Consider the following 23,965-nt stretch of genomic DNA (forward strand, 5'->3'; position numbering starts at 1 on the left):
CCCTAGCAAGCAAACAATTTCCCCCAATACAAGTCAAAAGAGTGTAGATGAAGAAGAAGAAGAATTAGTAAGGAAAACTGACTTTTAGCCGCGAGGCGCTTGTCTTTGGTATAATGTAATAGATCCCTTTCTGATATGCCCGTTCATTACCGACGCGAATTGAGAAACTTGGAAAGGAAAGGAGAGAGGACAATTTGATGGGTAGTGGTGTGAGATGGGATGTTGTGTGGTTTGGTGTGGTGTAAGAATGCGGTAATAATGTAGAGGGAGGGAGGGAGTGTGTGTGGTCCAGTGCGGGCGTGTTGGGTGGTGGTGGAAAACGAGCGATCGCGTAAACGAGCAGAAAGGAGTGGCAGGAACATGACACAACAGCATGTTGAACAAGCAGCTTCCAAGAGAGACACAGATGCCTTCCAACGAAGGAGTAGAGAAAAAAAAATAAACAATTATGGAAACGTGTACATTGCGTAGAAGTGGAAATGTTTCCCCGGTGTTGGGCTCCTCCTGCTGCCTTCCTCATCTCGTCAAGCCGTGCATTACCCCGGTGGCACCATCATACATCGTTCCTTTCTTCCAAAGCCACACACCAGATATAAATCCATCATCCCCCGAATGCAAACAAGAAAAACAAAATGCAAAACCATAAAAATGCCAAAGCTACCGACAAGAAAAAACTCACTCGCCCTGATAGAGCCCTCGCAATGTATCCCATTCATTGCAAAGCCCCACCGGGGAGAGAGATAGAGAGAGCACATGTGAAGTCGAGAAAAGGAAGTTGAGGAAGGGTATCGATATTTCCACACACACGACGAAGCCGCATGGAAGACTTAATTTTCCAGTTCCCGAGTCTTGACATGTTGAATAAGAAGAAGAAGACAATGACAAAACCCGCTAATGATACTAACAAGGTAACAGAATGCTATTCGCTCAATGATAAATGCCGAAGATGACGTGGTTTCGAAAAGGTATCAAGAGGGTATAAAGGATGGTGCTGAAGATGCAAAAGGTTCGTTATAGTCGTCTCAGTGGTATGTAGTATAATTTTCTGCAAAATAGGCCTGGATATGGCCTAGATCATGGGCGTCGCGCCAGGTTGGTAGACGCCGGCTTGGAGTGTCTGGGGTGGCATATTCGCCCGGAGCTCCTTGGGGTGCTTATAGAAAGACTGGTCGCCAGGCGGGATGACCTGCTCCATAGGCATGGGTGGAGGTGGTGGCGGAGGCGGAATCTGGTTGTTAAAGTACGATTCGTGGTTGCCACTCTCCATTTGTGGGGATCGGCCATTTCCACCGCGAGGGAACGAGTATTCCGGTACACTCTCGTAGGGCGCGCTGGGTGGCGATATGGCGCGGGTGGGTCCACGACTGGTGCTTCGCATGCGCTCAGTGACTCGCTTGAAAGTCATGCCCAGATTCTCGCTCACACTGCCACGTCCTCGGCGGTGAGCATGGGGAGAGCTGGTCGCTGAAGCGTTGGAAGGGAATGCTGGCTCTGAAGGCTTCTCGCTGGGACTGCCTTCGATAGCAATGTTGATCATGCCGATGCCGCCTGGAGCACCAATGCCGCTTAGGTTTAGAGGCGGCGGAGGTGGGGGCGGTGGAGTCGCCAAGTGCTGCAGTTGGGACAGCATAGGAGGAGCACTGTCATCTTGCTCGATGATGACCACCTGGCTCTCGTGTATCGTTTCGGCAATACTGGACCTGAAGGGCGGTGGGCTTATGCGCTTGTAGTTGGTTGGGGGCAGAATCTCAGGCGACGTGTTCTGTCTTGCGTGGCCGCGCGAGCCGCCTAGGGAAGGACGCCTGCCGATAGTAGGATACGTGGGCGGGAGAAGATCTTGCGGAGGAGCCGACATAGAGCGAGGAGGAGGCGCGATAGGCTGGCCAAAAGTAGTTGCGGGAAGCAGAGGTCCAAGGTCGTCTTCTCGCGCAGTTCGAGGTTCCTGCACATACTGAAGATTGTCGGGAATTGATGGCACTGCAGGGATATCGTCTTCCTCGCTCGGATCGGCCGTCATATATCGAGGATGACGCATGGCTCGTGGATTTGCTGGTAACCCAATGGGGACGGAGGTGGTAGATGTGGCGCCACCGTTAATTCTAGCCGTCGGCGTATATCTCTTCGACGAAAGCTCAGGGTCTGCAGTCTGGCTTCGAGAAATAGGGTCCCTATACATTGACAGATCGGCCGTCTGGCTTCGTTGAATTGGATCCCGATACATTGAAAGGTTACTTAGCATATCGTCGGTATGGGATCGCTCGTGAGACATGGGTCGAAAAGTGATATCCTCCGGGTGTGGAATAACGGGAGCGGAAGGTCGTCTCGCTAATGATTGCCTACGTTGTTCCAATTCTCGAGCAGCTAGGGCTTTCCTTGTCAGAGTGGTCGGTCGCAAACGCGGCAGACCCGAGCGACCAGAAGTCAAGGAGTCTGGGGAAACATCTCGCGCGGTGTTGACGCGCGTTCGGCTTGACTCTCGCAGACCAGATGGGGGCTTCCTACTCACGGAGCGATCCCGGGGCGTGCGACGTTCAGGAGAGGGCTCCCGGCGAGCGCTATCTAGTGGTCGGCGGCTACTGCTTCGATGACGAGGAGCTCCTGGCTCGGATTGAGCCCCGCCATTGAACTCATCACGATGCATTGACTGTGGGGACTCGGGCGATTGATCTCCGCGAATATCACTTCGACCGCGATCCTCGGCTGGGCGACGACTTGAAGCTCGACTGGCGCCCCTGCTTCGGGCTCGCGCGGCGCCTTCAGGAGACTCGGCACGACGTGTTGCTGCCTTGGATGAGGATCTGACCTTACTCGCACCATGTCGCGCTCGGCTTCGGGCAGTGCGAGTACTCGCAACAGATTCCGTGACGGCCGGGGAAGCCATGCCTACCTTGTAGAATCTCTCATCATCAAAGTTTTCCGTGTTAGTGCTGGCCTCCTTCCTAGTAGATCCATACATTCCAGCGTCTTCTGGAGACATGGGAACAGGCGAGGATGGAGAGCGTTTTGCAGGGCGAATGTAGCGAACGCCGGATCGTCCACGATTTTGAGACTCTTCGCGGGTACGACTGCGTGTCCTCGCCGTACGCGAAGCAGGCCTCTCTTCATTCCGAGAACTGGTGCGGTTTTGTGATTGCGCGTGGTGGTTAGCCTCCTCTAGACTGCTGATGTATTGATCGATGCTGCGCGCCTTTGCGCTTTTGAGGCTTGCGCCCGTCAGTGGTGGGCTCAATCTTTGACTGTAGCCGGTGTCTAGCCCCAGCTCCACAACGGTGTTCTGCGTTTCCAGTTGGAGTTCTTGCGGTTTTCGGCTCCGAGAACTGGTACGCGACAGGTTTCGTTTCTCTTTGAGAATCTCAAAAACGCCGACTGCTGGGGAGGGAAGGTGTTCACTAGCCTTGGCAGGATCGAAAGTTGCGGCAGACAAAACGAACTCCTTAGACCCGCCTGTGGTAGTCGCCCGGCGTGTGGAAAATGGGAGAGTCTCGGCTTCGCGCCCAACATTATCAATAGCAGTTCTTGATTGGGACTCCATGCGCTGGCCTCGATCAGGGATTGCTAGCGTGGCGAGGTTCTCGTTGTTCGTGGTAGATCGACCAGCATCCGACCGGGAGGCAAGGCGCTTTCTACTGGTGTAAGCACCAGGTGTAGCAGTCCGTGCAGATGATGGTTCTACTGAAGTGTCACGAGCAGCCCGGCCACGAAGCCAAGAGCTGTTAGCAGCAGCCGGAGTCAGAGCAGACTCGGCGATAGGCGTAGCACCAGCATTCATCGGAGTCCTGTCATCTTCGTCTCCTCGGACGATTTGCCTGGGTTGAGGTCCGCGAGTGAAGTCAGTGACTAGTTTAAGTGAAGCCATTCTAGCCGCAACTCTACTGCTTCCAACACTGGGAGGCGAAAGTGGAGGGCTAAGCTGCGAGCCGAGCAGTGCCATTTTCTGGGCAGAGAAGACAGCATCTTGCGCTCGGGGTGAAAACCAAGGCTCCGTGGTTTCAAGACCCATGCAAGAGAAGCACCGCACTGCTAGTTCTGCCTTGCCATGGGAGACGGCGTGTTCTCCCCACTTCCTGACGAGGAAAGATTGTCTTTGCCAATCCGTGGGGAAAGTCACGCAGGTAAGCAGAATGGCTTCCATGTAGTACTTTCGAGATACGTAGACTTCGATGGCATCGTTGTGTTCACCGAGTCCGAGGAAGATGGCAACAGCGGGGTGGATATCTCCCTTCTCAAGAAGTCGCTGGACAAAGGCTTCGCCCACCTTCTTTTGCGAGCCCTGGCCCATGTTACTCAAAGCTAACAACATCCAATCAGAGGAAGTCATCGACTCGGAGCCAACCATAGACGCCATCAGATCAGCGCCTATGTCGCCAAGCCATTTGGAGAGAAGGACTGCTGCATCAGAACCAGGGATGTGACGTGCGACTATGTCCGTAAGCATATAGTTATGTGAGTAGGACGTGTCGTAAAGACTTACGTTCGTCTCGGATGAGTTCGTCAATGTCATTGTCCCACCCAAAAATCACCTTCAACATGTTAAGGCGAAGATCATCAGGGGTCCGCTCAGGTCCCAAATCTGTGGGACGGAACGGGACATCGCTCAGCCTGGCCTTTGTAAACGGGAACAGATCCATGCTCTGGGCGCGTTTTGGCTGCTCAGGGCTTCTTAGAACCTCCTTACGAAGAGCCGATGACCCATAACGGGAAGATTGGGCTGATGATGTAGATCGAATGGAGATGCTCTCACGTGAGGTGCCTGCCTGTGAAGATGTGCCAGAGGAGAAGATAGTGCCGGTACCGCCTGAGCTCTTCGATGACCGCACTGAGCCATACGAAGGTCGGTCATAACGGTAGCGTGGGGCGCGGCCACTGCCAGAAGATCGTGAGCTCTGCGAGCCCCGACTTGATACGGGACTCAGAGGGCCCACGCGATCACGGCGTTCTTCTTCGAACTGATCCATCTCTTGTGCAATCTTCTGCAAAGGAGACATGGCAGCGCCCTCATCAGCACTACTCTCAGATTCAGAAAACAACTGGGGTACTGTTTTGATGGGGTGAGCGGTCAGGGGTGTCTCGATCTGCCTCTTCTGTTCATCTAAGGAGCTGGGAGGAGACGGAGGAGTGTTAGCAGGAGCCCGCTGAACGTTAGCGACCATGGTTGCCGGGCCATTGCTGGGGTTGAGGTCGTATTGTTGGATACTGAAATTGCGTCCAATGGTGAAAAGGGTCGCGGTGGGCCCGTAATTGCAGATAGCGGCAACACCATCTGTGGTCGGGACGGACTCGTAAGACACTCTCTTGGTGCGTACATCCCACACACAGGTTTGGCTATTAAGACGTCAGTATATCGCAACTCCATCACGTGCGCAGGAAGTGAAGTGCGGTTACGTACCCTTCCGTATACTGGATGATGCGCCCATTCTTGGACCAAGCAAACCAGCAAGGGCCTGGCTCACGCTGCTCCTTTTGGTTTAAGACGCGAATTACGCAGGGAGCATCGCCACTACCATGCGATGCTTTTGGAACGCTCCACACCCTGAGATCTCCATCTGATGTCTGGGCTCCCAACATCTCAGACTTTTGCTTGGAGGATGACCCATGCCAAGCTAGCCCCGTAAGAGGAGAAGGAGCTCTTGGGGTGGTTAGCGTGTGGAGAATGGTGAAAGAGGGCTGCAGAGTGGCTATTAAAATCGAGCCATTCAGATAGCTGTGTCGAGTTAGCAGCTGTTCAGGGGTCTACGGGCATTGTTCCTCAGGGGGTACACACCCAATGGCAAACGTTCTGCAGTCGGAAGCAGGTGCTAATGCCGTGATGGGGTCGAAGATGGTTCTCGCAGAAAGGTGTTCAGAGGTAGAGGGCTCGAACAGGATGATGTTGCCCTGGGCATTACCTGGGCCGGAGTTAGCACTTGACAAGGCCGTGGCGATTGCTTCCAAGGTCACAACTCACCAAAAGCAACATTGCCGTTCCTCATCCATGTTGCAACTCGGATCTGCTCGTACGAAGCAAACCGCGCCACCTCGTCGCCGGTGAGGAGATCCCATACAATGGCAGTAGATCCGGCGTCGTACGACACGACTAGACGACCAGCTCCTCTTTCACTAATTGTGTCGACCGAGATCCATGATACATCTTCTCGGTGCCGGGTGAAGCGCCTCTCGACGGCCAATGTGTCGTGGTGGAGACACAATATCTCATTGCCTTGGGCGCAAAGCAAGAAGGCGCCGGTTGCGGCACATGGCTCGAATGCGAACTCGTCTTGTCCCGGCGTTGGTGGTTTGAATTTGACGTCGTTTGTGCGGACGGAGCTTCCTTTGGCCGATGAATTCGCGCGCTGCCTACCTAATCCAGTCGACATGATCGCTGAACCTGTATGGTGGTTGGTGGTCAGTCGGGTCGGATTCGACAGAGGGCGCAGAAGCGCATTCCGAGGGGGAGAGGGTGTGGAAGAAGGGCAACGCGAAGACAATCAGGACGTTCCAGAAGAGCAAAGATGAAACGGTCGGACAGTAGGGGAATTGGAACTCACTGCAGAGAGCGCGCTAAAAGGGTGGTGGGCTTTCTTGACAGCTCCACGGCGTGTCGAGGGACGGTATACCTCTCGCCCCACCTGGCCTGCGACTACTAGGATTCGGGCGTTGGCGGTTAAACAAGAGGTGCAGTACCGCTTTGAATCTGCGGCGGTACAACAACGTGCAGCTGAAAAGACCGACTGACAAGGCAAGACAGAGAGGAGGGAGAGAAAAAGCAGCAGCAGCAGCAGAAGCGCGGACGAAGTGTGAGTTGATGCGCGTGGGCACATCCCGCCTATCAAGGTCGGGCGCTTAGCTTGGGAGAGAGAGCGACCATGATGGCTCAGAATAGGACGGACGACGAAAGCACGGCCAGCGCCCGTCTACTAGCCAGCGGGCAGCAGGCCTGAGAGAAAGAGGCGTCAACGGGCTGGGGGGGGGTTTGGGTTGGAGCAAGCTCATTTGCTGGGCGCTGTGAAAGCTCGACTTGGACTTTGGGGACTCGACGAACGAAGCAGAGGTCGACGTGCATGCTGGCGGCCAAGACGGTGGCACGAGACACGAATGGTTAGATTGGCGCCGAAAACAAGCGGTGCCTGCGTTGGAGCAAGATGAAGCGGCCTCTCAAACGCCTCGTAGCGCACAGCGACGACGATGCGGAAGACTGGGGGGGAAGAGAAGGGCACATGATGTCTCAGCGCTGATTGGACGGGACCATGTGCTGCGGCACAAACAATCACACTATCACGCCCGCGACAGCGTATCAAGATGCGCAGCAGCATCTCCCTCCCCCCCTAGGACGACGCCTAGGACAACGGGGCCCAGGGATCATCGCTTCATTCATTCATACATGCTCACATCCTGTCTCTTGCAATTCCTCCGCAGCCGCAGGTATATCTCTGGCCTCTTCGCGCTCACGCTGTCCCCATATGGTGATGATTCTCAGTCTACTCGTATCATCTTCGCAGCCACTCAATCAGTCTACTGTGATGGAGTCATAGAGATCCTGACTCCATTAGAAGTAGAAGAGCACTCCCGTCGATTCGTGCCCAAAGCTTCTCATCAGGCAGAAAACGCTCTCCTCCCATCCCGCAGCGCGGTCCATCCCGACCCGAACGATGCATCACAACCTCGCGCATGACGTGGAGCTACCCGTTGCATGGATATTCCGACCTTCAGCCTGACCCAGGTGCTTGTATCGCCGTGCTTCCCAACGTGTTGCAGCCCCCTCCCCGACCAATCTGTCGACACGCACATATGCGAACCCTAGCTCCAGGAACCAACGAGTACAGCGAGGTAGCGTGCGCGCTGTGGAGCAACGCTTCTGGAGACATGGTGCTTGGGCTCGCCATGGGAACACAACCAATTCTCTTCTTCCGCACGCACCTCCCCCCCGTCAGTCAGTCAGCTTCAGCACAGCAGCAGTATCTAAAACTAACAAGCTTCGTTCCATCTGCCACTGGGAGCCGACCGCGCTCTTCCCCGGTCGTGATAGATTGATTGCATTGCTAGTGATAACGAATATACCGAGGTGCCTGGCTGAGCATGAAGCAACACTATAAGAGCGCGCTCCCATTGCGCCAACTTACCCCTCAACAAGTCCTACACTATCCAACAGTATCACAGAGACTGCTCTCACGTCCAGCACACAATGCTGCATCCTGTGTATTGTTCACAATCTTGACCCCCTCCCAAGCGCCGGCACTAAAGCCTGATCCTTGCTTCGCTACACCGACAAACCAGCCACCCATTTGGTGACCCCCCCCTCTCCTCACTCCCCACGATGGGCCGCAAATCATGGTGCTGCGAGGGAGGGCACAGTTTGTACCGCGCAAATCGCATGCTTTGCACTCTTCTGCCCATACTCAACCTGAGACTGATGCATCGGTAGTCTGACCCAGCGTCTGACCAACCGTGATACAGAGCCTGCACCAATATCCGGACGCGTGCAGAAAAAAACGGGAAAGAGTCGACAGAGCAACGGGCGGAACTACCCCCGCTTTCTTCGCTTACCAGGACTCTCGTGTGCGAAGAAGCTTATTTGTGGCTTTCACTACAGGACGGGTTACGGGGTGGCTTTTGTCTTGGTTCATGTTGGTGCGAGGTATCTGATCAATCATGAACGCAGGTAGTCTGGAGAGATGATCAAAACCTCCTTTCCAGGGCTGCCCCCGCTTATACACCTGCGAACTAAACTGGTCAAGTCGTTGTCGTTGTTTAGAATAGTGTCGAGGGATTACCAGTACTGACCAAAAGGAGAGCGCCTCACTTCTCAACAATCACGCACAACAGCACTAAAACGTCCGTCACATCTCGTCACAGTCTTGGTCACGACAATCAGAAAGGGACCGAACGAAGGGACGTCTTAAAGTAAAGTAAAGTATTGATATTCAGTGGGGTATCTCAACATGGGGGGGGTATCAATTAGGAAATGTGCTTCAGCCACGAGTACGCCTCATAAGCCTCACTTCATGCGTAAATAGTGCCAATGCAGCAGTATCCCGTCCGATGTGCGGAGCGGGGGGGGGGGGTATCGATGCCGAGTCGCAAAACGCCTGCAAATGCCCAAAAACAATCACAATGCTTCCGCCAATCCCATCCGTTTCCCATCGCAATGCTTCCCGCGTAATAATAAAAAATCGCTGCAAAAATCCAGACTCCCCAGACCTCATGATCGTCCAGTCTAGATGCACCCTGCAGAGGACGTGCAGTCTAGACGCAGTTGACATTCGCGACCGTTGGCGCAGTCGTAAAGTGTGCGCCCGCACGCCGTCGCGTGGTGATGATGACCACGACTAGCGATGTCTTGAGTCTTGGTGACCCATGCCGTTGACAGGCGGCGGGATGCAACAGTGACTGTGACCTACGGCCATGGTGCTGACTGTTGCATCTCGCAAACACCCACGGTACTTCAGTATGCAAGAGGATGTACCGTGGTAGGCGCTATGCGCGGCAAAGTCAAAGTCAACATGACGGCCGATGTGACATGAGCGTTGATCAACCTTGAGGGAGCGCCCGTGGGGTTGTTGTGTGGGTGGCATCTCATGTGACCAGCCACTTTGGCGATAGCGCGTCAACAACGCGCGCGCTTCCAAGTGACGCTTAGGTCAAAATATTACTGGAGAACCTCGTTAGTATTGCGACGCGATTCGGCGTGTTTGTGATGGACTTACATTAACGCGAAGAATATTCTTCAGCTTTCGTGATGATGATGATGCTCATTCACTCGACTTGCTCTGGTGACTCGGCAATGGGAGTCATGGGCTTCGAAGTGCGGCGCTGCTTGCGGCCGCTGCTGCGACGGCGCTCGCTCTTGGGCTTCTTGGGTGCGTAGAGTGGTGGCAAGACGGGGAATGCCTGCGTCATGGGTGGCACTCGTGGTGGCGCTGGGGCTTCCTGGAGAAATGGGCTGGAGAACTCGTCGTCAAAGTCCTCGCCAAACAGGTCGGCGTCACTGATGTAGGATGAAGGCGTGCCGCGGTACTCGAGCGAGGGCCCTGTCGGCCATGATGGGTAAGCGCACGAGGAGCCACGGCGTGAGCTCGACTCGCAAGAGTAGTTGCTGTAGAGGGACTCGGTGGGAGAAGCCATGGTCCTAGGCGAAGTGCTGATAGGAATCGACTTGGAGGGCGAGGAGCCGGGCGATAGTTCGAAATGCATTTTGAATTTTGAGATAGCAGACTGGGGTGGGTCCCTCAGTGTATATACACACTTGACCGCGGGTGGTATGGTAATTCACTGTTTAGCGGCCGGGCAGGTCAACCGAGGCGCAAAGCAGCTATGAGGTATGACGCTGGGTGCGGGTGCGGGTCCGAAAACAGGGTGTTGCCGAGCCAAAGCGGGTAGCGCGTCCCTGGTCTCGAAAAGCAGCCGGGAATGTACGATCGATAAATGTTTAGGGCTCAAGACGGCCGAAGGGGTGGGCAGTGGTAGATAAATAATGTAGCAAAGCAACAAGCCACGGGGGGGGCCTGTTCCGGAGGGGAGGGGAAGGGGAAGGGGGTCAGGAGTCCGAGTCAGTCAGAAGCAAATCTTGTGTCTCGAAGCAGGAGATGAGATTGATCATATGAATAGTCCGAGGCGTGGGACTGGCGGATCGTGGTCACAGCGCACTCATTATATCTTCCGTCGAGAATTTGCTTCTCCACGCCGCGCTCCGGTCCGCATGAGACGCTTTCATCTGGCGCCCTCTGATTTGCCTTTTGGAGTGAGTCGGTGAGCGACCGCTCTTTGCGAAGGGCGCCCTGTGGTTGGCCCCGCCCAGACCGCCATTCAAATGGCGCCCATTTCTGGCTCCTCTGCCGTCAGCCCCGTCTGCTCCGCTGCCCGAAGGGTGTAACATGGCAACACTCCTGGCCCTGTCACCTTGCGCGCCTGCGAATTGCTACGATGACTCGTCACCGTCTTCTGTTGTTGTCTTGCTCGTAGCCGCCACTGCCACCGACACGCTGGATGCTGCCTCGTCACCTAAACCTTCACCCTGAGCCTTCACCCTGAGTCACTGAGTCACAACTCGCTTCATAATCCTGTAAACGCTCCTGGGCCAGGCATGTCACTGTGACAGCGCCTACGCCCCCCACGACTCATTCGCGCCACGCCCGCATCCGCGAAATGGCTGCTCGGATAAGATTCGCCCTATACACTAAATTTCACTAATCGAGCAGTAAGCTTTGGTCTAGGATCGTCATCTCGGGGATCGTGGGAAGGAAGCTCCCCACGCATTCATCCGCCGGAATCCTTTCCTGTTGCGGATTTCACCTCCCGTCCGCCCTCGGATTCCCATTCCGCTGCTCCGCCTGACTATTGTTTGGTGGTCACTAATAACTAATAAGTCGACGACGCCTATACGTGTCGTGGCTTTCATGTTGGCCAGCTGTTCAGTGTCTGCTGCCTTGATTTGCGTGTCGCAGAGTGGCAGCCTATCCTGCCAATCCACTCACAGGGCGGGCGTTGCAGGGCTCTGGACAACACGATCGCCACGCATGAAGCTGAAACGAAACGACTCGTAAACCCTCTTGAAGCCTAAAAGCCCCGCCGTTTCGGAGAAGCTGCGGAAATCAGCCGGGCTAGTTCCTCCTTCGAGTCGAGCTTTAGCCAGTAACCTGGGGTACATTAGCTCCTTCACATGCACTTCAGGATGATCTCAGGGTCTAGTCTCCGACACAATCTCTAGCCTCCGTATTATCACGACACAGCGGACTGGCTACTGCCAGACTGTGGACCAAGGTAGCATCCCTTACCATCTCTCCAGCAAGATACCTTTTTACTTGGGATAGAAGTACATAATACACATTCCGGGCGTCCGACTATACTTACCCGGCTTTACGGCGTGCTGGAGTCGGCGTCACATCCGGTGCGGATCCGTGATACAAGAATACTCCAGCAACCGTCATGATCCAAATCCGATATACGCCCTCTGTACAACTTGACATCTTACAGCTTACAGCTTACCGCAGCATCTGCAAGGCTGAGTAGAGATCGATAATCCACGGGCACAATGCAGTCATCACACCCTCCCGTTCGCATCATGCGCCCCTTCTCTTACATAGGGCCCTTTCTCCATATGCCGTAAAGGGAACGGAGTGCCAGAAATCAGCCTCGAAAATACTTTCATGGCCATGTTCAGCCGACGCAAATGTCCGTGCTCTATTTATGCGTATCTGTGCCTGCCTAAGTTTATAACAACCGTTCTGCCTGCCTGCTGCGGTCCGAGTGTAAATCTGGGGTTCATAAATGTCTGCGCTCGACGAGATTAGGCTTCAGCCCTGGCTGTGGAAGCTTCTCCCTTTCTTCCATACGAAGAGCGCAACCGCTAGAACACGCCCGTGCACCTCCTATCGAAGTCTTCACCCCAAGGACAGTGCACCTAAAAGGGTCATCTCTTCCGCGATGCCACATTACATAGTTTAGCAAGGCGAGTTGCTGAAAGTCAATTCTCGAAAAGGCAAGGGATAATTTGGGATGAAGGTTTATTTCCACGCCACACATGCAGGGGCGGCGGAAGCATCGTTGCGACATCTGTCAAGTAGGTTGAGGAATGCATCTCCCATCTTGTGCGCAAACACGCGTTCGCATACATAAAATGGGCAACTTTGCCGCTACCAGCCAAACCTTATAGATGCGCAGCGCCGTCACGGTTGCAGGCTCTGCTTCGCTACCAACAAAAATGCTGTTCTGTTATCATCGGGTATCGCTTCTTCCAGCGGCTGAGTTTCCTACATTCTGTACATGATTGTAGTGGAATTCGGGGTCCAAGTGTCCGAGGTTCTCCACATCTCAGTGAGGCTTCCCACGTGGATCTCTCAGTCGGGTACTCGGCTGCGCTAACGCATTCGGTACAGAAGAATGGATGGGAACAAAGTGGAGCCAAAAGCTAGGGCAGGGTGCCAAATTTTCTGCGCTGGGGTATCGTCGGCACAGAGTGGAGACAGACAGCCCTAAGACCGCGGATAAGATTTGGGAAAAGATTGCGGAGATTCTTCGCAGAAACTTTCTTCCTCTCCACTTTCTAGTCTGGTCCAGCATGGTAAGATTGGCGAGTTCCCGGCCGGGTAGAGGTTTGGATTGCATCACTTTGCATGCATGCATGAAGTAGATCTAGAGAAAAGTAAATTTCTATTCAAACTTTTTCTTCTTCGTGTCGCAGGTAGAGACTGTGAATGGGGCGTTTATCTACTTTCCTACTTGGGGAATGCAACCGCACAGGCTGCCCAGACTGCTCAGCTTGGTACTCGCAATCATGTACCCTGTGGTTAATCATTACTCCCACACTATGTATACGCGCTAGAAGCACTGTGCATTTGCATTCGGTGGATATTCTTCCGTGGCAAAAATACTCCGTCTAGGCTCTCTCAACTCCAAGAATTATTCATCAGTGAACACAGGTGGCCGTGGACGCCGCGATAAGGCTCCGAGTCTTCGCGTCCAGGCAGGACCCATGTCCCCCGCACGTCGATGGTGAACTGCAAGGGAGTCCTGGGGTGGGGATATGCAATGGAGCTGGTTCTGACAGCTGTCACGCAAAGCGACTCCGGTCTTTCTCACGCTCACGCTGAAGAAGCTGCGACAATATTTCACGCATACAACACCGCGACGACTGCTCGTTCCGGACAACTCAATTACTCACCTGAGGCAGTCGGGATGTACGAGATGTGTTCACGACAGAACCGCCTTGCCACTCAGCTTCAACAGCTCGTCATTGTACTCTACGCACCACACAACTACCGCACCTCTCTCTACCCATAGGCTTCTCTAGGTATACAACGATAACAGTCATTCTCATCCGCGCCGTCCCACCGGTGCTTCCACACAGCAATAACGCAGAAACGTTCCTAGTAGCGGTGAGAGCGTGCAGCGCTGCGTTGTTTCTAGGTATCCTGATTCCTGAGCTGTCACTTCCAACCAGCGCACGCCATCGCCATCCCGACAGCGGGTTGACCGTTATTGCCGTGCGCTGTACGTACGCTGTGCGACGAGCGACGACATGCACGACTGCTGATCGCAATCCTTCTAGACTTTATTGACTATCATGTGTAATCAGGCCTAGGAATGAGAGAGAGAGAGAGGGGGTGAGTTGGCAAATGTAACCATAATCCGCTACGATCACTATATTGAATAATCATAAGGGAAAGGCTCGGAGAAGAGAAGAGAGGAGTCATCAGACACACACCACACGACGACCCGCCTTGATCCGTTGGAATACTCGCATTCTCGCCGCGAGCGAATTGTGACCGCGACCAGCGGCTGCCCTGAAATGAGTCGTCGTCTGCGTTGCGGTTTGATAGGCCTGTGGTGTTGCGGCTTCGGACGTGTCAGTTGGGTAGCCCACGCGGGGCAATACGTTCCAGACAGAAGAAGTCACAAGCAAGTAGTTTAGCAGCGGAGAACAGCGATCCAGCCACCCAGCACTCCCAACCAGTCATGGATATGTATGCAGTGCACATGTGAGTGAGTCTGCCCCCTGCTGTGAGAGGCTGCTGCGCCTGGGAGGCCCTCTCCGTCCCATCCCGTGGCGTTGCGAAGCGCTTTGCCCACTTTTTACCCCACGCCTTGATACTTGGTGCCGCGGCTCCACTCTACTTCTCACACACCCACGCATGTCAGCAGATGGGATCGTCTGTTCTACCAATACACTGTATTACAAACAAGATGTTTCGAGATCGTGCAATACTGCAGTGTCTCCATGTGAGGTTTGCACGTGTAAATCGGTGTTGAACATGTGTGTGTACAAAGGGAGTCAGGCATATCGTTGGACTTGAATGTTTCATTGTTAAGCACGTTTGATTATTATGTTTGATTTACGGGCAAAGAGAGATTGTCCATGCCACGGCCTTTTTTCCCAACTCGGCATCGACCGCGTCAGATGCTTCGTATGGGCAACGTTTGTTCCGAAGCACTCTGGCCTAAAACATTTGCTGCCCAATACTTGTCCCAGTTGTACTTCAGTGCCTCGTTACCCCAAGACGTCCACCCGGCCACGAGATATCTTGAGAAGATTTCAAGCGCGCTGTAGTCCTTCGGGTCCCGCATATATGGCTCAAGCAACTCCTTTAGGCACGGTTTTCGTGAGTGGATATCCGGTACAGCCACGATAACTCGCCTCTTGACGGATGGCGAGTGTTGCATTGTTGTCCAGTTACTAGGAGCTGCCCGCCCCAGGAGCATGACTTCATACGGCTTTCGCATCGGGTCGTCAATGTCAAACATGGGCTCGCCTTTGGTCGTCGTCTTGATCCATATCCACTCCTCAATCAGACCCACATTCCATGTCTCAAACAGACCACCTGGGCCTAGCACATGCTCTCTCAGCGACTTCTTGTTCGTAATCCAAATGCCCACCAGAGCGTTGTGCTCCAGGTAGCTATCAATGTCCATTCTAAGCAGCATTTTCTTCAGATACGGCACCCCTCCACATTGTTCGTAGGCGCCCTTCCGCTTGGCAGAACGATTGGGCCAGGGAGGATCCAGCAATACTAGATCAAAGTGTCGTGGAAGCGTGTACTCGTCTGTTAGCTGACGAAACGAGGTACGGAAGGCATCCGAGTGCGTGGAATCACTAAGAAAGAGAGTGGACCGAGGTGGGATTGTGAAACGATACTCTTGACCCAGCTGAGCTTGTCGAGAAATAGCCAGCTCCAGGGAGAGGTCTTCTGGATTGTGAAAGGTAGACGTCCATGGTTCACTCTGCGCATGGGCGACCGTTTCGGCGGCCTGTGCACCGTTCATGGCCTCACGTGCAGGGCGGTACGACACCATCCACGTCTGTGTAACTGCATCTGCAGCCATGGCCTCGTACTCGGATGTCGCACCGAGCGAAGCCATCATCTTCTGCAGATCGAACGCAGTATTGTCTCCCTTACTTTCCCTCCATGCGGCCCACTCCCTCAGTCGGGACTCTAGCTCCTTTTCTGGATGATCGACTGCTAGGTCCTCGTACCTACGATGTGGTGCTTGGGCTAGGAACTTCCGTGGTGCACACCAGGGGCTTGAAACATGGGTGCGAATCTCGGCAAGTGCTTGCTCGATGAGGGCTTTGTACTCTTCATGCTGCGCGAAGTCGGGCGTCTGCGTCATTCTCATTCTCGATGCCTTCGGCCGGTACTCCTCCTTTGGTTCAATTGGGACTTCCAGCGGTGGGGTAGATAGAAGAATATCCGAGCGTCCTTGAGCGGCTGCGATTGACGTGGGTATGTCGATTAGGATGATGTCGCGTTCCGCATTCTGGTAGATGACGGCAGGCCAGGGAGTGCTTCGCGCAGCTGATGGATCCGCGTACGCCATGGCGATAGTAGATGTTGGACGAGATGAGGAGAGATGGACTGAGACGGATAGACATGAACAATGACCTACCGAGTCGCTATGCGTAGATAGCCTCTATGTCACGTCTAGTCCGCACGGCGGTGGTTCAAGTATCTCATCAATAGACACAGCCCATAACCCAAGACCTCTTCGATTACACACTTCGCCTTTGAGATTTGCAGTGAAGATTGAATATAGCACGCCCGTTGAATGCTGGCGTTGGTGGTGGAAAAGGTATCCGGGAGGGTAGCAGCGGGAGTCGTTCTTGCCTCGCTGTGTTGTGCCGGCCGGAAACAGATTCAAAGCCGAGGCAACGTCATGGCCGCCAACCAGAATCTCGACCACACACATTTGCCGCTTTCTAATCCACACACGACGGCCAAACACTCCAGAGCGCATCTGAAGACTCCTTACGGTCGCAAGCTCACTGTCGCATCACTAGTACAAACGGCCTCATGTCGCGATAGTGTACATCCACGCAGAACCTGGGATGTCCACGCACATCATCCGCCATGACGATTCTGGAATCAACACGAAGATCATGACAACGGCCCATGACGCAGTCTTGCCCGCGAAGAAGGGTCAGCATGTGGATATGGAGGACAGCAGGAGGAAGAAGTTGGACAAGAAGAGCCCGGAGTATCTCATAAAGAGCGGGCTTGCGGGAGGGTTCGCCGGGTGTGTTGTAAGTACATTATTGCCTCTCTTTGGCCCAAGTTACGAGAACGGTGGCACATATACATCTCTCAGGATACTGCTAATATTTCATGGGCAGGCGAAAACTGTAGTAGGCCCCCTTGACCGCGTCAAAATCCTCTTCCAAACCCATAATCCCCAGTTCGCCAAATACGCAGGCTCATGGTCCGGGTTTCCTACCGCAATCCGCGACATATACGCCACCGCCGGCTTCACAGGCCTGTTCAAAGGCCACTCCGCTACCCTTCTTCGTATCTTTCCATATGCCGGCATTAAATTTCTTGCATACGAGCAAATACGCGCGCGAGTGATCAAGAACAAGGCACAGGAGACCTCGGTCAGGAGGTTCGCTAGCGGCAGTTTGGCGGGTATGATGAGTGTCTTTCTCACCTATCCCTTGGAGGTTATAAGAGTCCGGTTAGCTTTCGAGACGAGAGTGGAACACAAGAGCAATCTACGCTCGATAGTAAGGAAAATCTACTCAGAACAGCCACCTCCGATATCACATAACCCTACGAACGCTGTGGCAGCAACAGCGACGCATGTTGTTGAAAAGGTGACCCCCCGATCGGGTCTTCCAAACTTCTTTCGCGGATTCACGCCCACGCTTCTCGGCATGATCCCCTACGCAGGGGCATCTTTTCTGGCACACGATTCAATGTCTGATTTGATGCGGTTCCCAGTTCTCGCTCCCTACACTACATTACCACACACTTCTCGTGAAGAAAGCACAACTACATCCCACAAGCCTGCACAGCTGCGGTACTGGGCGGAGCTCAGCTCGGGTGGAATCGCAGGCTTGGTTTCACAAACCGTCTCATACCCACTAGAAGTAATCAGGCGGCGTATGCAGGTCGGCGGTGTAGTCGGTGATGGACATCGCCTCAGTATCGCCGAGGTAGCGAAGAGGATATATCTTGAACAGGGATATAGGGGTTTCTTCGTCGGGTTGACGATTGGATATGTCAAAGTGGTACCTATGGCGGCGGTGAGCTTCTATGCCTATGAACGGGGCAAGTACTATCTTGGGATATGACGCAAGGATATTGGAAGGTAGAAGAGGCAGTGATCAGGATCAAGAAATAGGTGCGGACTAGGCAGATCCCACCGCGGCGTTTTGGAGCAGAGGACCCAATAAACAGCGGGCTTCGACCTGAGTAGGCATACTTGGCGAGCCGTGATTGAACAACCACAATTTTGCTACGGCAGATTCTACATAAGCACTATCAACTTCTTCAACTACACATCGTCTATAGTGGATGTGGGGTACCTGCGCTAGCTGTCGTGGGTCCGTGGCGAACGTCACTTCTAGCCTCACTGTCTGTATAGTCTCACCTCCGACACTGAGTGCCATCGCTCTGGTAATGACCACCTGCATTACCCAAACATACTTCCAGCACATGATGTCGCTGCAGCCCGAGTTCTCGATTGCGAAGACTAGCTGACGTTCGCTGCTTCATACCTCCTACGCCTTGACATGCGCGTGCCCACTCGCCTCTACTTGAAGCATGACGCTTCTGCAAGCGTGTCGCAAACAACTGTCCAGTATTCACATCCAGGGTCAAACGGCGTCACTACTTTCACTCCCAGTGCCTGTTGACCAGCGATGTCATCCAGCCATCACGGTACTCGATTGGTTGCGTCGTCATCCATCAGGGTATTAAGAGAATTTCCAAAGCGCCTACGCCCTAGTTGAGCTATCCCTGGTTCTGTGAAAGTACTTTGAGTGCGGAGATGTTTGTAATTACATTAATTCTTCCAGGATAGGTCGAAACGGTCGCCAACCATGGTTCCAACCCTCATCATCGTTCTCCCATGGTACTAAATATCGACCATCATGGTATTCACACCTCGAAATTATATATTTAACAAAGAATGCGCGCTGAACACCGCCCCATGCTAGTTTTAAAACGACAGGGCCTCAAGCTGCACCTACCTCAAACCTAGAGGTCACGATCAACACCGCGCTTGCTAGTGACGCTGCGGCCAATTTCCCATCATCTACTCGTCTATCCTCGTCTTCCCCTCGATATCCTCCGTATATACCACACGATCGTTTCCTTAAGTTCACCGATAAATCCCAGAACATAAGTCAGTATGGCTAGCCCAGGTCCACTTCCACACCACCAATTCTTGGTCTCTCCGCGCTTTCCGTCGGAGCTACTTCTCAAGATTATCCAACATCTCCCATTCGGCAGTGGAAAAATAATTGCCATTCTGCGCAGCACCCATCCACGGTTTAGAGATCTTCTTGGCATCTACGAGCGCTCAATTACCAGGAGCTTTATTGGCAAAGAACTTCGACATGCGCCAACAGATTTCCCATGCGATGGAGGTATCGGTCTCAACTGGCTTGCGCAATGCGTAAAGAGATACGACGTTATAGATGACGTTATGGGTGCGCTTTCCTCCGACAAGAACTGTTTTGCGGTGGAGCGGCATAACGCTACTCTTGTCTATACAGGCCTGATACTGCTCTATCGACTCAGAAGATTTGGTGAGCTATTTGCTCTTGCTTTGATTTGAATGTACAGCGCTAATACTACAATAGAGGACCACAATGCCAAACTCACGTACATTAAGTCTCTTCAGCGCGACCCCCTGACGGCCATTTATCTCGCCATCCATCACGCCATTTTATCAGCCCGCTACCATGGCTCAGGCTGGATTCATCAAAGTGTATATGGCCGCTTCATGGACGCTAATCAGATCTCTCTGCGCAATGAGCTCGAATTCTGTTTCGCTGAAGCTACACTCAACATCGGCGCGCAATTTCTCAGTGATATGCTGCTCGATCACAGCACGTCCGATGCTGAGACGACACTATTGAACTGCTACCACGATCATGGAACTCACGACTGGGACTGGCCGTGTTGGGGTGATGGCGTAGGAGAGTTCGAGCCACCAAGGACTCAGGGGCCTCACAAGGAACCAGGAGCCAATGGCAGGAGTCTGTTTACGACTCTCCTAGAGAGGTTGGCAGAGCTGATGGGCTGTCCTTTGGAAGAGGTCGAGTCGAAGATCGAGCAAAACACCGATAAAAAAGATCATTCGCTTGCGTATTTGGATCTTATGGGAAAGGCGCGGTTGTTGGGGGGACTCGATTTGACTTTCGTGGATGGGGATGGGTAGTCCTACTGCTCCACATTCATTCCATTCTTGGGGAGCGGCAAGCAAGATGTCGGTGTTGGCTAGATGCTGAGACTGGACCTGGATAATACAATGTACAGTGTGTCTCAAAATATAGGTTATAGACTTACGATCTACATAACAGGCACGGCTTGCTGGTAGACTATTCGCTCGGCACTACGGCTCAAGTGGTTCATGTTTCTATATTATCCGGTTAGTCACAAATGCATTGTGCTGAAGAGCATCTCTTGTAAATGTTGTAGATAGTTTCCTTACGAGCAAGCATCCAAAGTAATGTGCGGATGTGTTCACATACCCTCAGCCTCAGACAATTTCAGGATACACATCCGTTCTCCTTATAAGCGGAACCTCCCGTCTAACCTTTTCCAAATTCTCTAAGTCAATCTCCGCAAGTGCAATCTCACCCTCATTCAACCCCCGACCCTTGTCATCATCTTCGCCACCCAATTCCGCGATGATCTTCCCCCATGGATCAACAATCATACTATGACCGTAACTCCTCCTCTTCCCCTCTTCATCATGCACGCCCACTTGCGCAGCCGCAACAACATAGCTCTGCGTTTCGATCGCGCGTGCTCGCAAGAGAATCTCCCAATGCCCCGCATTTCCTGTTGGGACTGTGAATGCAGATGGATAGGTCAAGATTTGAGCACCGCGCGCTCGAAGGGCCAGGGCGGGTTCGGGAAAGCGCAGGTCGAAACAAATCTGTAGCCCCACCGAGCCGACGGGCGTGGCAAAGGGCGCTAGAATCTCTTTTCCGCGCTCCACGCTGTTTGATTCTTTGAGCTGAGGGCCGTTCTTGATGTCGACGTCAAAGAGATGCAGTTTTTGGTATCTCTGCGTGATGGAACCGGTTTCGTCGATCCATAGCGATGTATTCTTTACTTTTTGGTCTGCGGCAGGTTCGTGGACGCCGACGTTGATGGGTAGACTGTACCTTTTTGCTTCTCGCTGTAGACCGAGGACGAAGTCGGACTCCTCGACGGATTTACAGAGGTGGTTTCCGTTTATTGCGATGTAGTCAGACGCTTCTGGGAGGAAGAGTGCCTTTGCGCCGGCTTCTTTTGCTCTTTGCACGAGCTTCTGACATTGGCTTAGGTTGTGAGCTATTGAGGCTGTAGAGCGGATTTGTCCGACTGCCTGAAGCTAGGCGTTAGTATGTGTATGGCTGTCAATGGTGTGTCTGTGGGCGCAATTAGATCCTTGAAACGAACCTCAGAAGTCCATTAGGTCTACTATAATGATAAGATAGACATGAGTTCCTAGAAACACTACACCTTCTCTGATAACACAGCCGGGTACTGTATAAAGTATTTCTATGAGATGAGGGTTGAGACCAAGTAGGCAAAATGATGAAGTTGTCTTGTAAGGAAGAAAGATCTTAACTTTAACGAGAACAAACTTACTGCTAAAGGCATTTTTAGTACTTTCATAGAGTTCCAGTAAGTGTCCGACGTCGTTGTAGGGTATAGAACAGCAAATCACGTCGTCACGGATAGCCATGGCACCAGAATGGCTAGGCTAAGTTGGGTAAAAACATGACGAGATCCGCCGCGAGTCTTAAGATATACCCTAAATTATTTATGGAGTGGAAGGGCTTCACACTATTCATGCCAACTGGTCTTGCAACCCATACGATACGTGAGCAAATTGTCCGCTCTCCGCTTGCGGTTACGTTTTGATACGGGAAACATGTTGCGTCAGCGTGGAGGATCCGAGTCGCACGGGCCTCGGCCTGTTTGGCAGTGCGCCAGCAATCTCAAGGCTTGCGCGGCTTCCTGAGGCCACGACACCAATTACAAGACGGCTCTGTAGCTGCTAGACATTCCAGAGTCATCGAAAACCTGCGACGAACTGCGGAGGCTGCATTGCCCGTATTGGGGGCCTGTCAATCGTCTCGCGCTGCGCCTCCCCGCGAAACCTTACATTTGGGGTACCACCAGCAACACCTCAATCTGGCCTTTAGCGGACCCGAGCCATGAACAAACACAGGCGGAGAACAAGTGCACGGTGATCAGTCGCGAAGCTCCTCCTACAAGGAAGAAATAATCAGAAGGAGCCTTGGGGCAATTGAAATCTCAAGATGAGCGGAAAGGGCTGGTGGAATAGTGCCATATCGGGCCTCGAGTCCCGTCTCGACACAATACTGGCTGAAGATGATCCGGCAAATGTAAAGGCGCGGGCATCAGACGCCGCGGCGAAACAAGACGCCCCTGAGAAGTCCACAGTGGACAAGAAGCTTGCAGTTGAGCCAGGTGGGTAACATTGGCATACCGTTAGGATTGCGCGTTCTTGGAAGCTAACATTATAGAAGTGTCACGTAATTCCTCTCGAAGCAGGCCGAACTCTCGATTACAAGACCGTCTTGCGAAGGCTGTGAGCAAGGGCGCAGAATCAAGGGCCTCGTCGGATCTTGGTTCACGACCGGAGAGCCCAGCATTACCGAGCCCAGTCATTATCGCTGTCACTGATACGGGACGGTCAAGCATAGACTCGAGGGCTGAGGAACTAGGCATAGAGGTCTCTCTACCTGCCAAAGAAGACGAGGCTACAACGACCGAGGACACAAAGACTGATGGCTCTCCGAGACCCTCCACAGAGGCCTCCGCGCCAGTGGTCTCCCCTCGAATAGCATCTCCACCTATAGTAGCTGAACAGCCAGCATCAACACCCATTACAATGTTTATACCATCGATTGTTACCCCACAGGCGTCCTCTCCACGCCAGTCGTTCGAGAGCAACCCCTCTCGATCGTCGATGGACGTGTCCGTATCCGTACCATCTGGCGAAAGCGCTGCTAGAGACCCGGAAGAGCTTAAAATGGAGCTATCTCTGCTCCAGAATACATACGAGGAGACCCTCCGCGGCAATCGCGACGAGCTCAATGCCCACCTTGAGCGCATAGATGCTTTGCAGTCAAAGGTTATATACCTTTCGCAGCAACTTGCTGCATCTGCCAAAGCGACGTCGTCAGATGCGGAGGCAACACCGGACGACAAGAAGATGGCAGAAAAGGATGCGCGGGTGGCCGCACTCATAGAGGAAGGACAAAAGCTCTCAAAGTCCGAACTGAAGCACCTGACAACCATAAAGCAGATGCGCGCCAAGACAATTGAACAGAGCAAGAACATTGCCACTCTAAAACAACGGCTTACTAAGGCAGAAAAAGGTATCACAGAACAGTCGGAAAGGGCAAAACGGGCAGAAGCTGCTGAGAAGTCTGCACAAGAAAAATTGAAGATCGTGGGCAAGATTGAAAAGGACTTCGACGCCATAAGAGCCGAACACGAGGAGGCTGGGTTAACCATTTCTGAGCTTCGAAAGCAATTGAATGATGCACTTTCGCGAGCAGAAGACGCAGAAAAGAGGGTGCAGACGGGAGCACTGGAAGCGGAGAAGCGGGCTACTGCCTCGCTTAAGGAGGACATGGAGAATATTCGAATTGAGAAGAAGCTTGCGGAGGATCGAGCAAAGCGCGAGCTCCAGGCATCACGCGAGGAGACGAAGAGACAACAGGAGAAAGCACAACTGGCCGAGCTTGAGTTGCGCGGCGAGATTGCTGTAAGACTCCATCAAACGACCCTAGCAACAACGCGGGCTAATAATGATTCTAGAATCTTGAGTCCAAACTCGAACTTCTCCGTAGCCGAACTGAAGAAGCTACTTATTCAGCGACAGGTGATTCTCAAGCTAAGCTCCTTCGACAGATCGAGACTTTGCAAACCCAGTACTCGCTCGCCTCGGAAAATTGGCAGGGTATTGAGACCACTTTGACGTCCCGTCTTGTGGCGCTTGAGAAAGACCGCGACGAAAC

General features: G+C 53.2%; 7 protein-coding genes across 7 annotated transcripts; 2 read left to right on the forward strand and 5 right to left on the reverse strand.

Annotated features, from left to right (window-relative positions):
* On the reverse strand, positions 1-797 carry K460DRAFT_190835 (uncharacterized protein). Its single transcript, XM_040927118.1, has one exon. It carries the CDS (start codon positions 518-520, stop codon positions 65-67), a length of 456 nt encoding a protein of 151 aa, XP_040783243.1. The 5' UTR covers positions 521-797; the 3' UTR covers positions 1-64.
* Positions 798-1,069: 272 nt separating this feature from the next.
* On the reverse strand, positions 1,070-6,353 carry K460DRAFT_410094 (uncharacterized protein; the record flags this gene model as incomplete). The annotated part of the gene is made up of 5 exons (XM_040937331.1): positions 1,070-4,419; positions 4,472-5,322; positions 5,387-5,701; positions 5,762-5,885; positions 5,945-6,353. The coding sequence occupies 5 exons, from the start codon at positions 6,351-6,353 to the stop codon at positions 1,070-1,072; spliced, it is 5,049 nt and encodes a 1,682-aa protein (XP_040783244.1).
* A 3,376-nt stretch (positions 6,354-9,729) lies between these two features.
* Positions 9,730-10,167, reverse strand: K460DRAFT_295703 (uncharacterized protein; the record flags this gene model as incomplete). The annotated part of the gene is made up of 1 exon (XM_040929581.1): positions 9,730-10,167. The coding sequence occupies one exon, from the start codon at positions 10,165-10,167 to the stop codon at positions 9,730-9,732; it is 438 nt and encodes a 145-aa protein (XP_040783245.1).
* Positions 10,168-14,753: 4,586 nt separating this feature from the next.
* K460DRAFT_370650 (MT-A70-domain-containing protein) lies at positions 14,754-16,535 on the reverse strand. Its single transcript, XM_040934205.1, has one exon. It carries the CDS (start codon positions 16,285-16,287, stop codon positions 14,866-14,868), a length of 1,422 nt encoding a protein of 473 aa, XP_040783246.1. The 5' UTR covers positions 16,288-16,535; the 3' UTR covers positions 14,754-14,865.
* Positions 16,536-16,846: 311 nt separating this feature from the next.
* K460DRAFT_294996 (ADP,ATP carrier protein) lies at positions 16,847-18,037 on the forward strand (the record flags this gene model as incomplete). Its single annotated transcript, XM_040929527.1, has 2 exons — positions 16,847-16,990; positions 17,081-18,037. 2 exons carry the CDS (start codon positions 16,847-16,849, stop codon positions 18,035-18,037), a joined length of 1,101 nt encoding a protein of 366 aa, XP_040783247.1.
* Positions 18,038-18,751: 714 nt separating this feature from the next.
* On the forward strand, positions 18,752-20,385 carry K460DRAFT_190917 (uncharacterized protein). Its single transcript, XM_040927119.1, has 2 exons — positions 18,752-19,498; positions 19,553-20,385. The coding sequence occupies exons 1-2, from the start codon at positions 19,099-19,101 to the stop codon at positions 20,131-20,133; spliced, it is 981 nt and encodes a 326-aa protein (XP_040783248.1). The 5' UTR covers positions 18,752-19,098; the 3' UTR covers positions 20,134-20,385.
* On the reverse strand, positions 20,034-21,774 carry K460DRAFT_370655 (carbon-nitrogen hydrolase). The gene is made up of 3 exons (XM_040934206.1): positions 21,558-21,774; positions 20,447-21,291; positions 20,034-20,331 (listed from the first exon to the last, which is right to left on the reverse strand). Exons 1-2 carry the CDS (start codon positions 21,567-21,569, stop codon positions 20,455-20,457), a joined length of 849 nt encoding a protein of 282 aa, XP_040783249.1. The 5' UTR covers positions 21,570-21,774; the 3' UTR covers positions 20,034-20,331; positions 20,447-20,454.
* Positions 21,775-23,965: the final 2,191 nt, after the last annotated feature.

The sequence above is a fragment of the Cucurbitaria berberidis genome (assembly GCF_010015615.1).
Source record: "Cucurbitaria berberidis CBS 394.84 unplaced genomic scaffold K460scaffold_6, whole genome shotgun sequence".
NCBI classification, from domain to species: Eukaryota; Fungi; Ascomycota; class Dothideomycetes; order Pleosporales; family Cucurbitariaceae; genus Cucurbitaria; species Cucurbitaria berberidis.

Bases quoted from the DNA above. Each gene is read 5' to 3' on its own strand.
- K460DRAFT_190835 (XM_040927118.1), bottom strand. From the start codon at position 520: ATGAGGAAGGCAGCAGGAGGAGCCCAACACCGGGGAAACATTTCCACT.
- K460DRAFT_370650 (XM_040934205.1), bottom strand. From the start codon at position 16,287: ATGGCGTACGCGGATCCATCAGCTGCGCGAAGCACTCCCTGGCCTGCC.
- K460DRAFT_190917 (XM_040927119.1), top strand. From the start codon at position 19,099: ATGGCTAGCCCAGGTCCACTTCCACACCACCAATTCTTGGTCTCTCCG. The intron at 19,499-19,552 runs GTGAGCTATTTG...ATACTACAATAG, and splicing joins CTATCGACTCAGAAGATTTG to AGGACCACAATGCCAAACTC.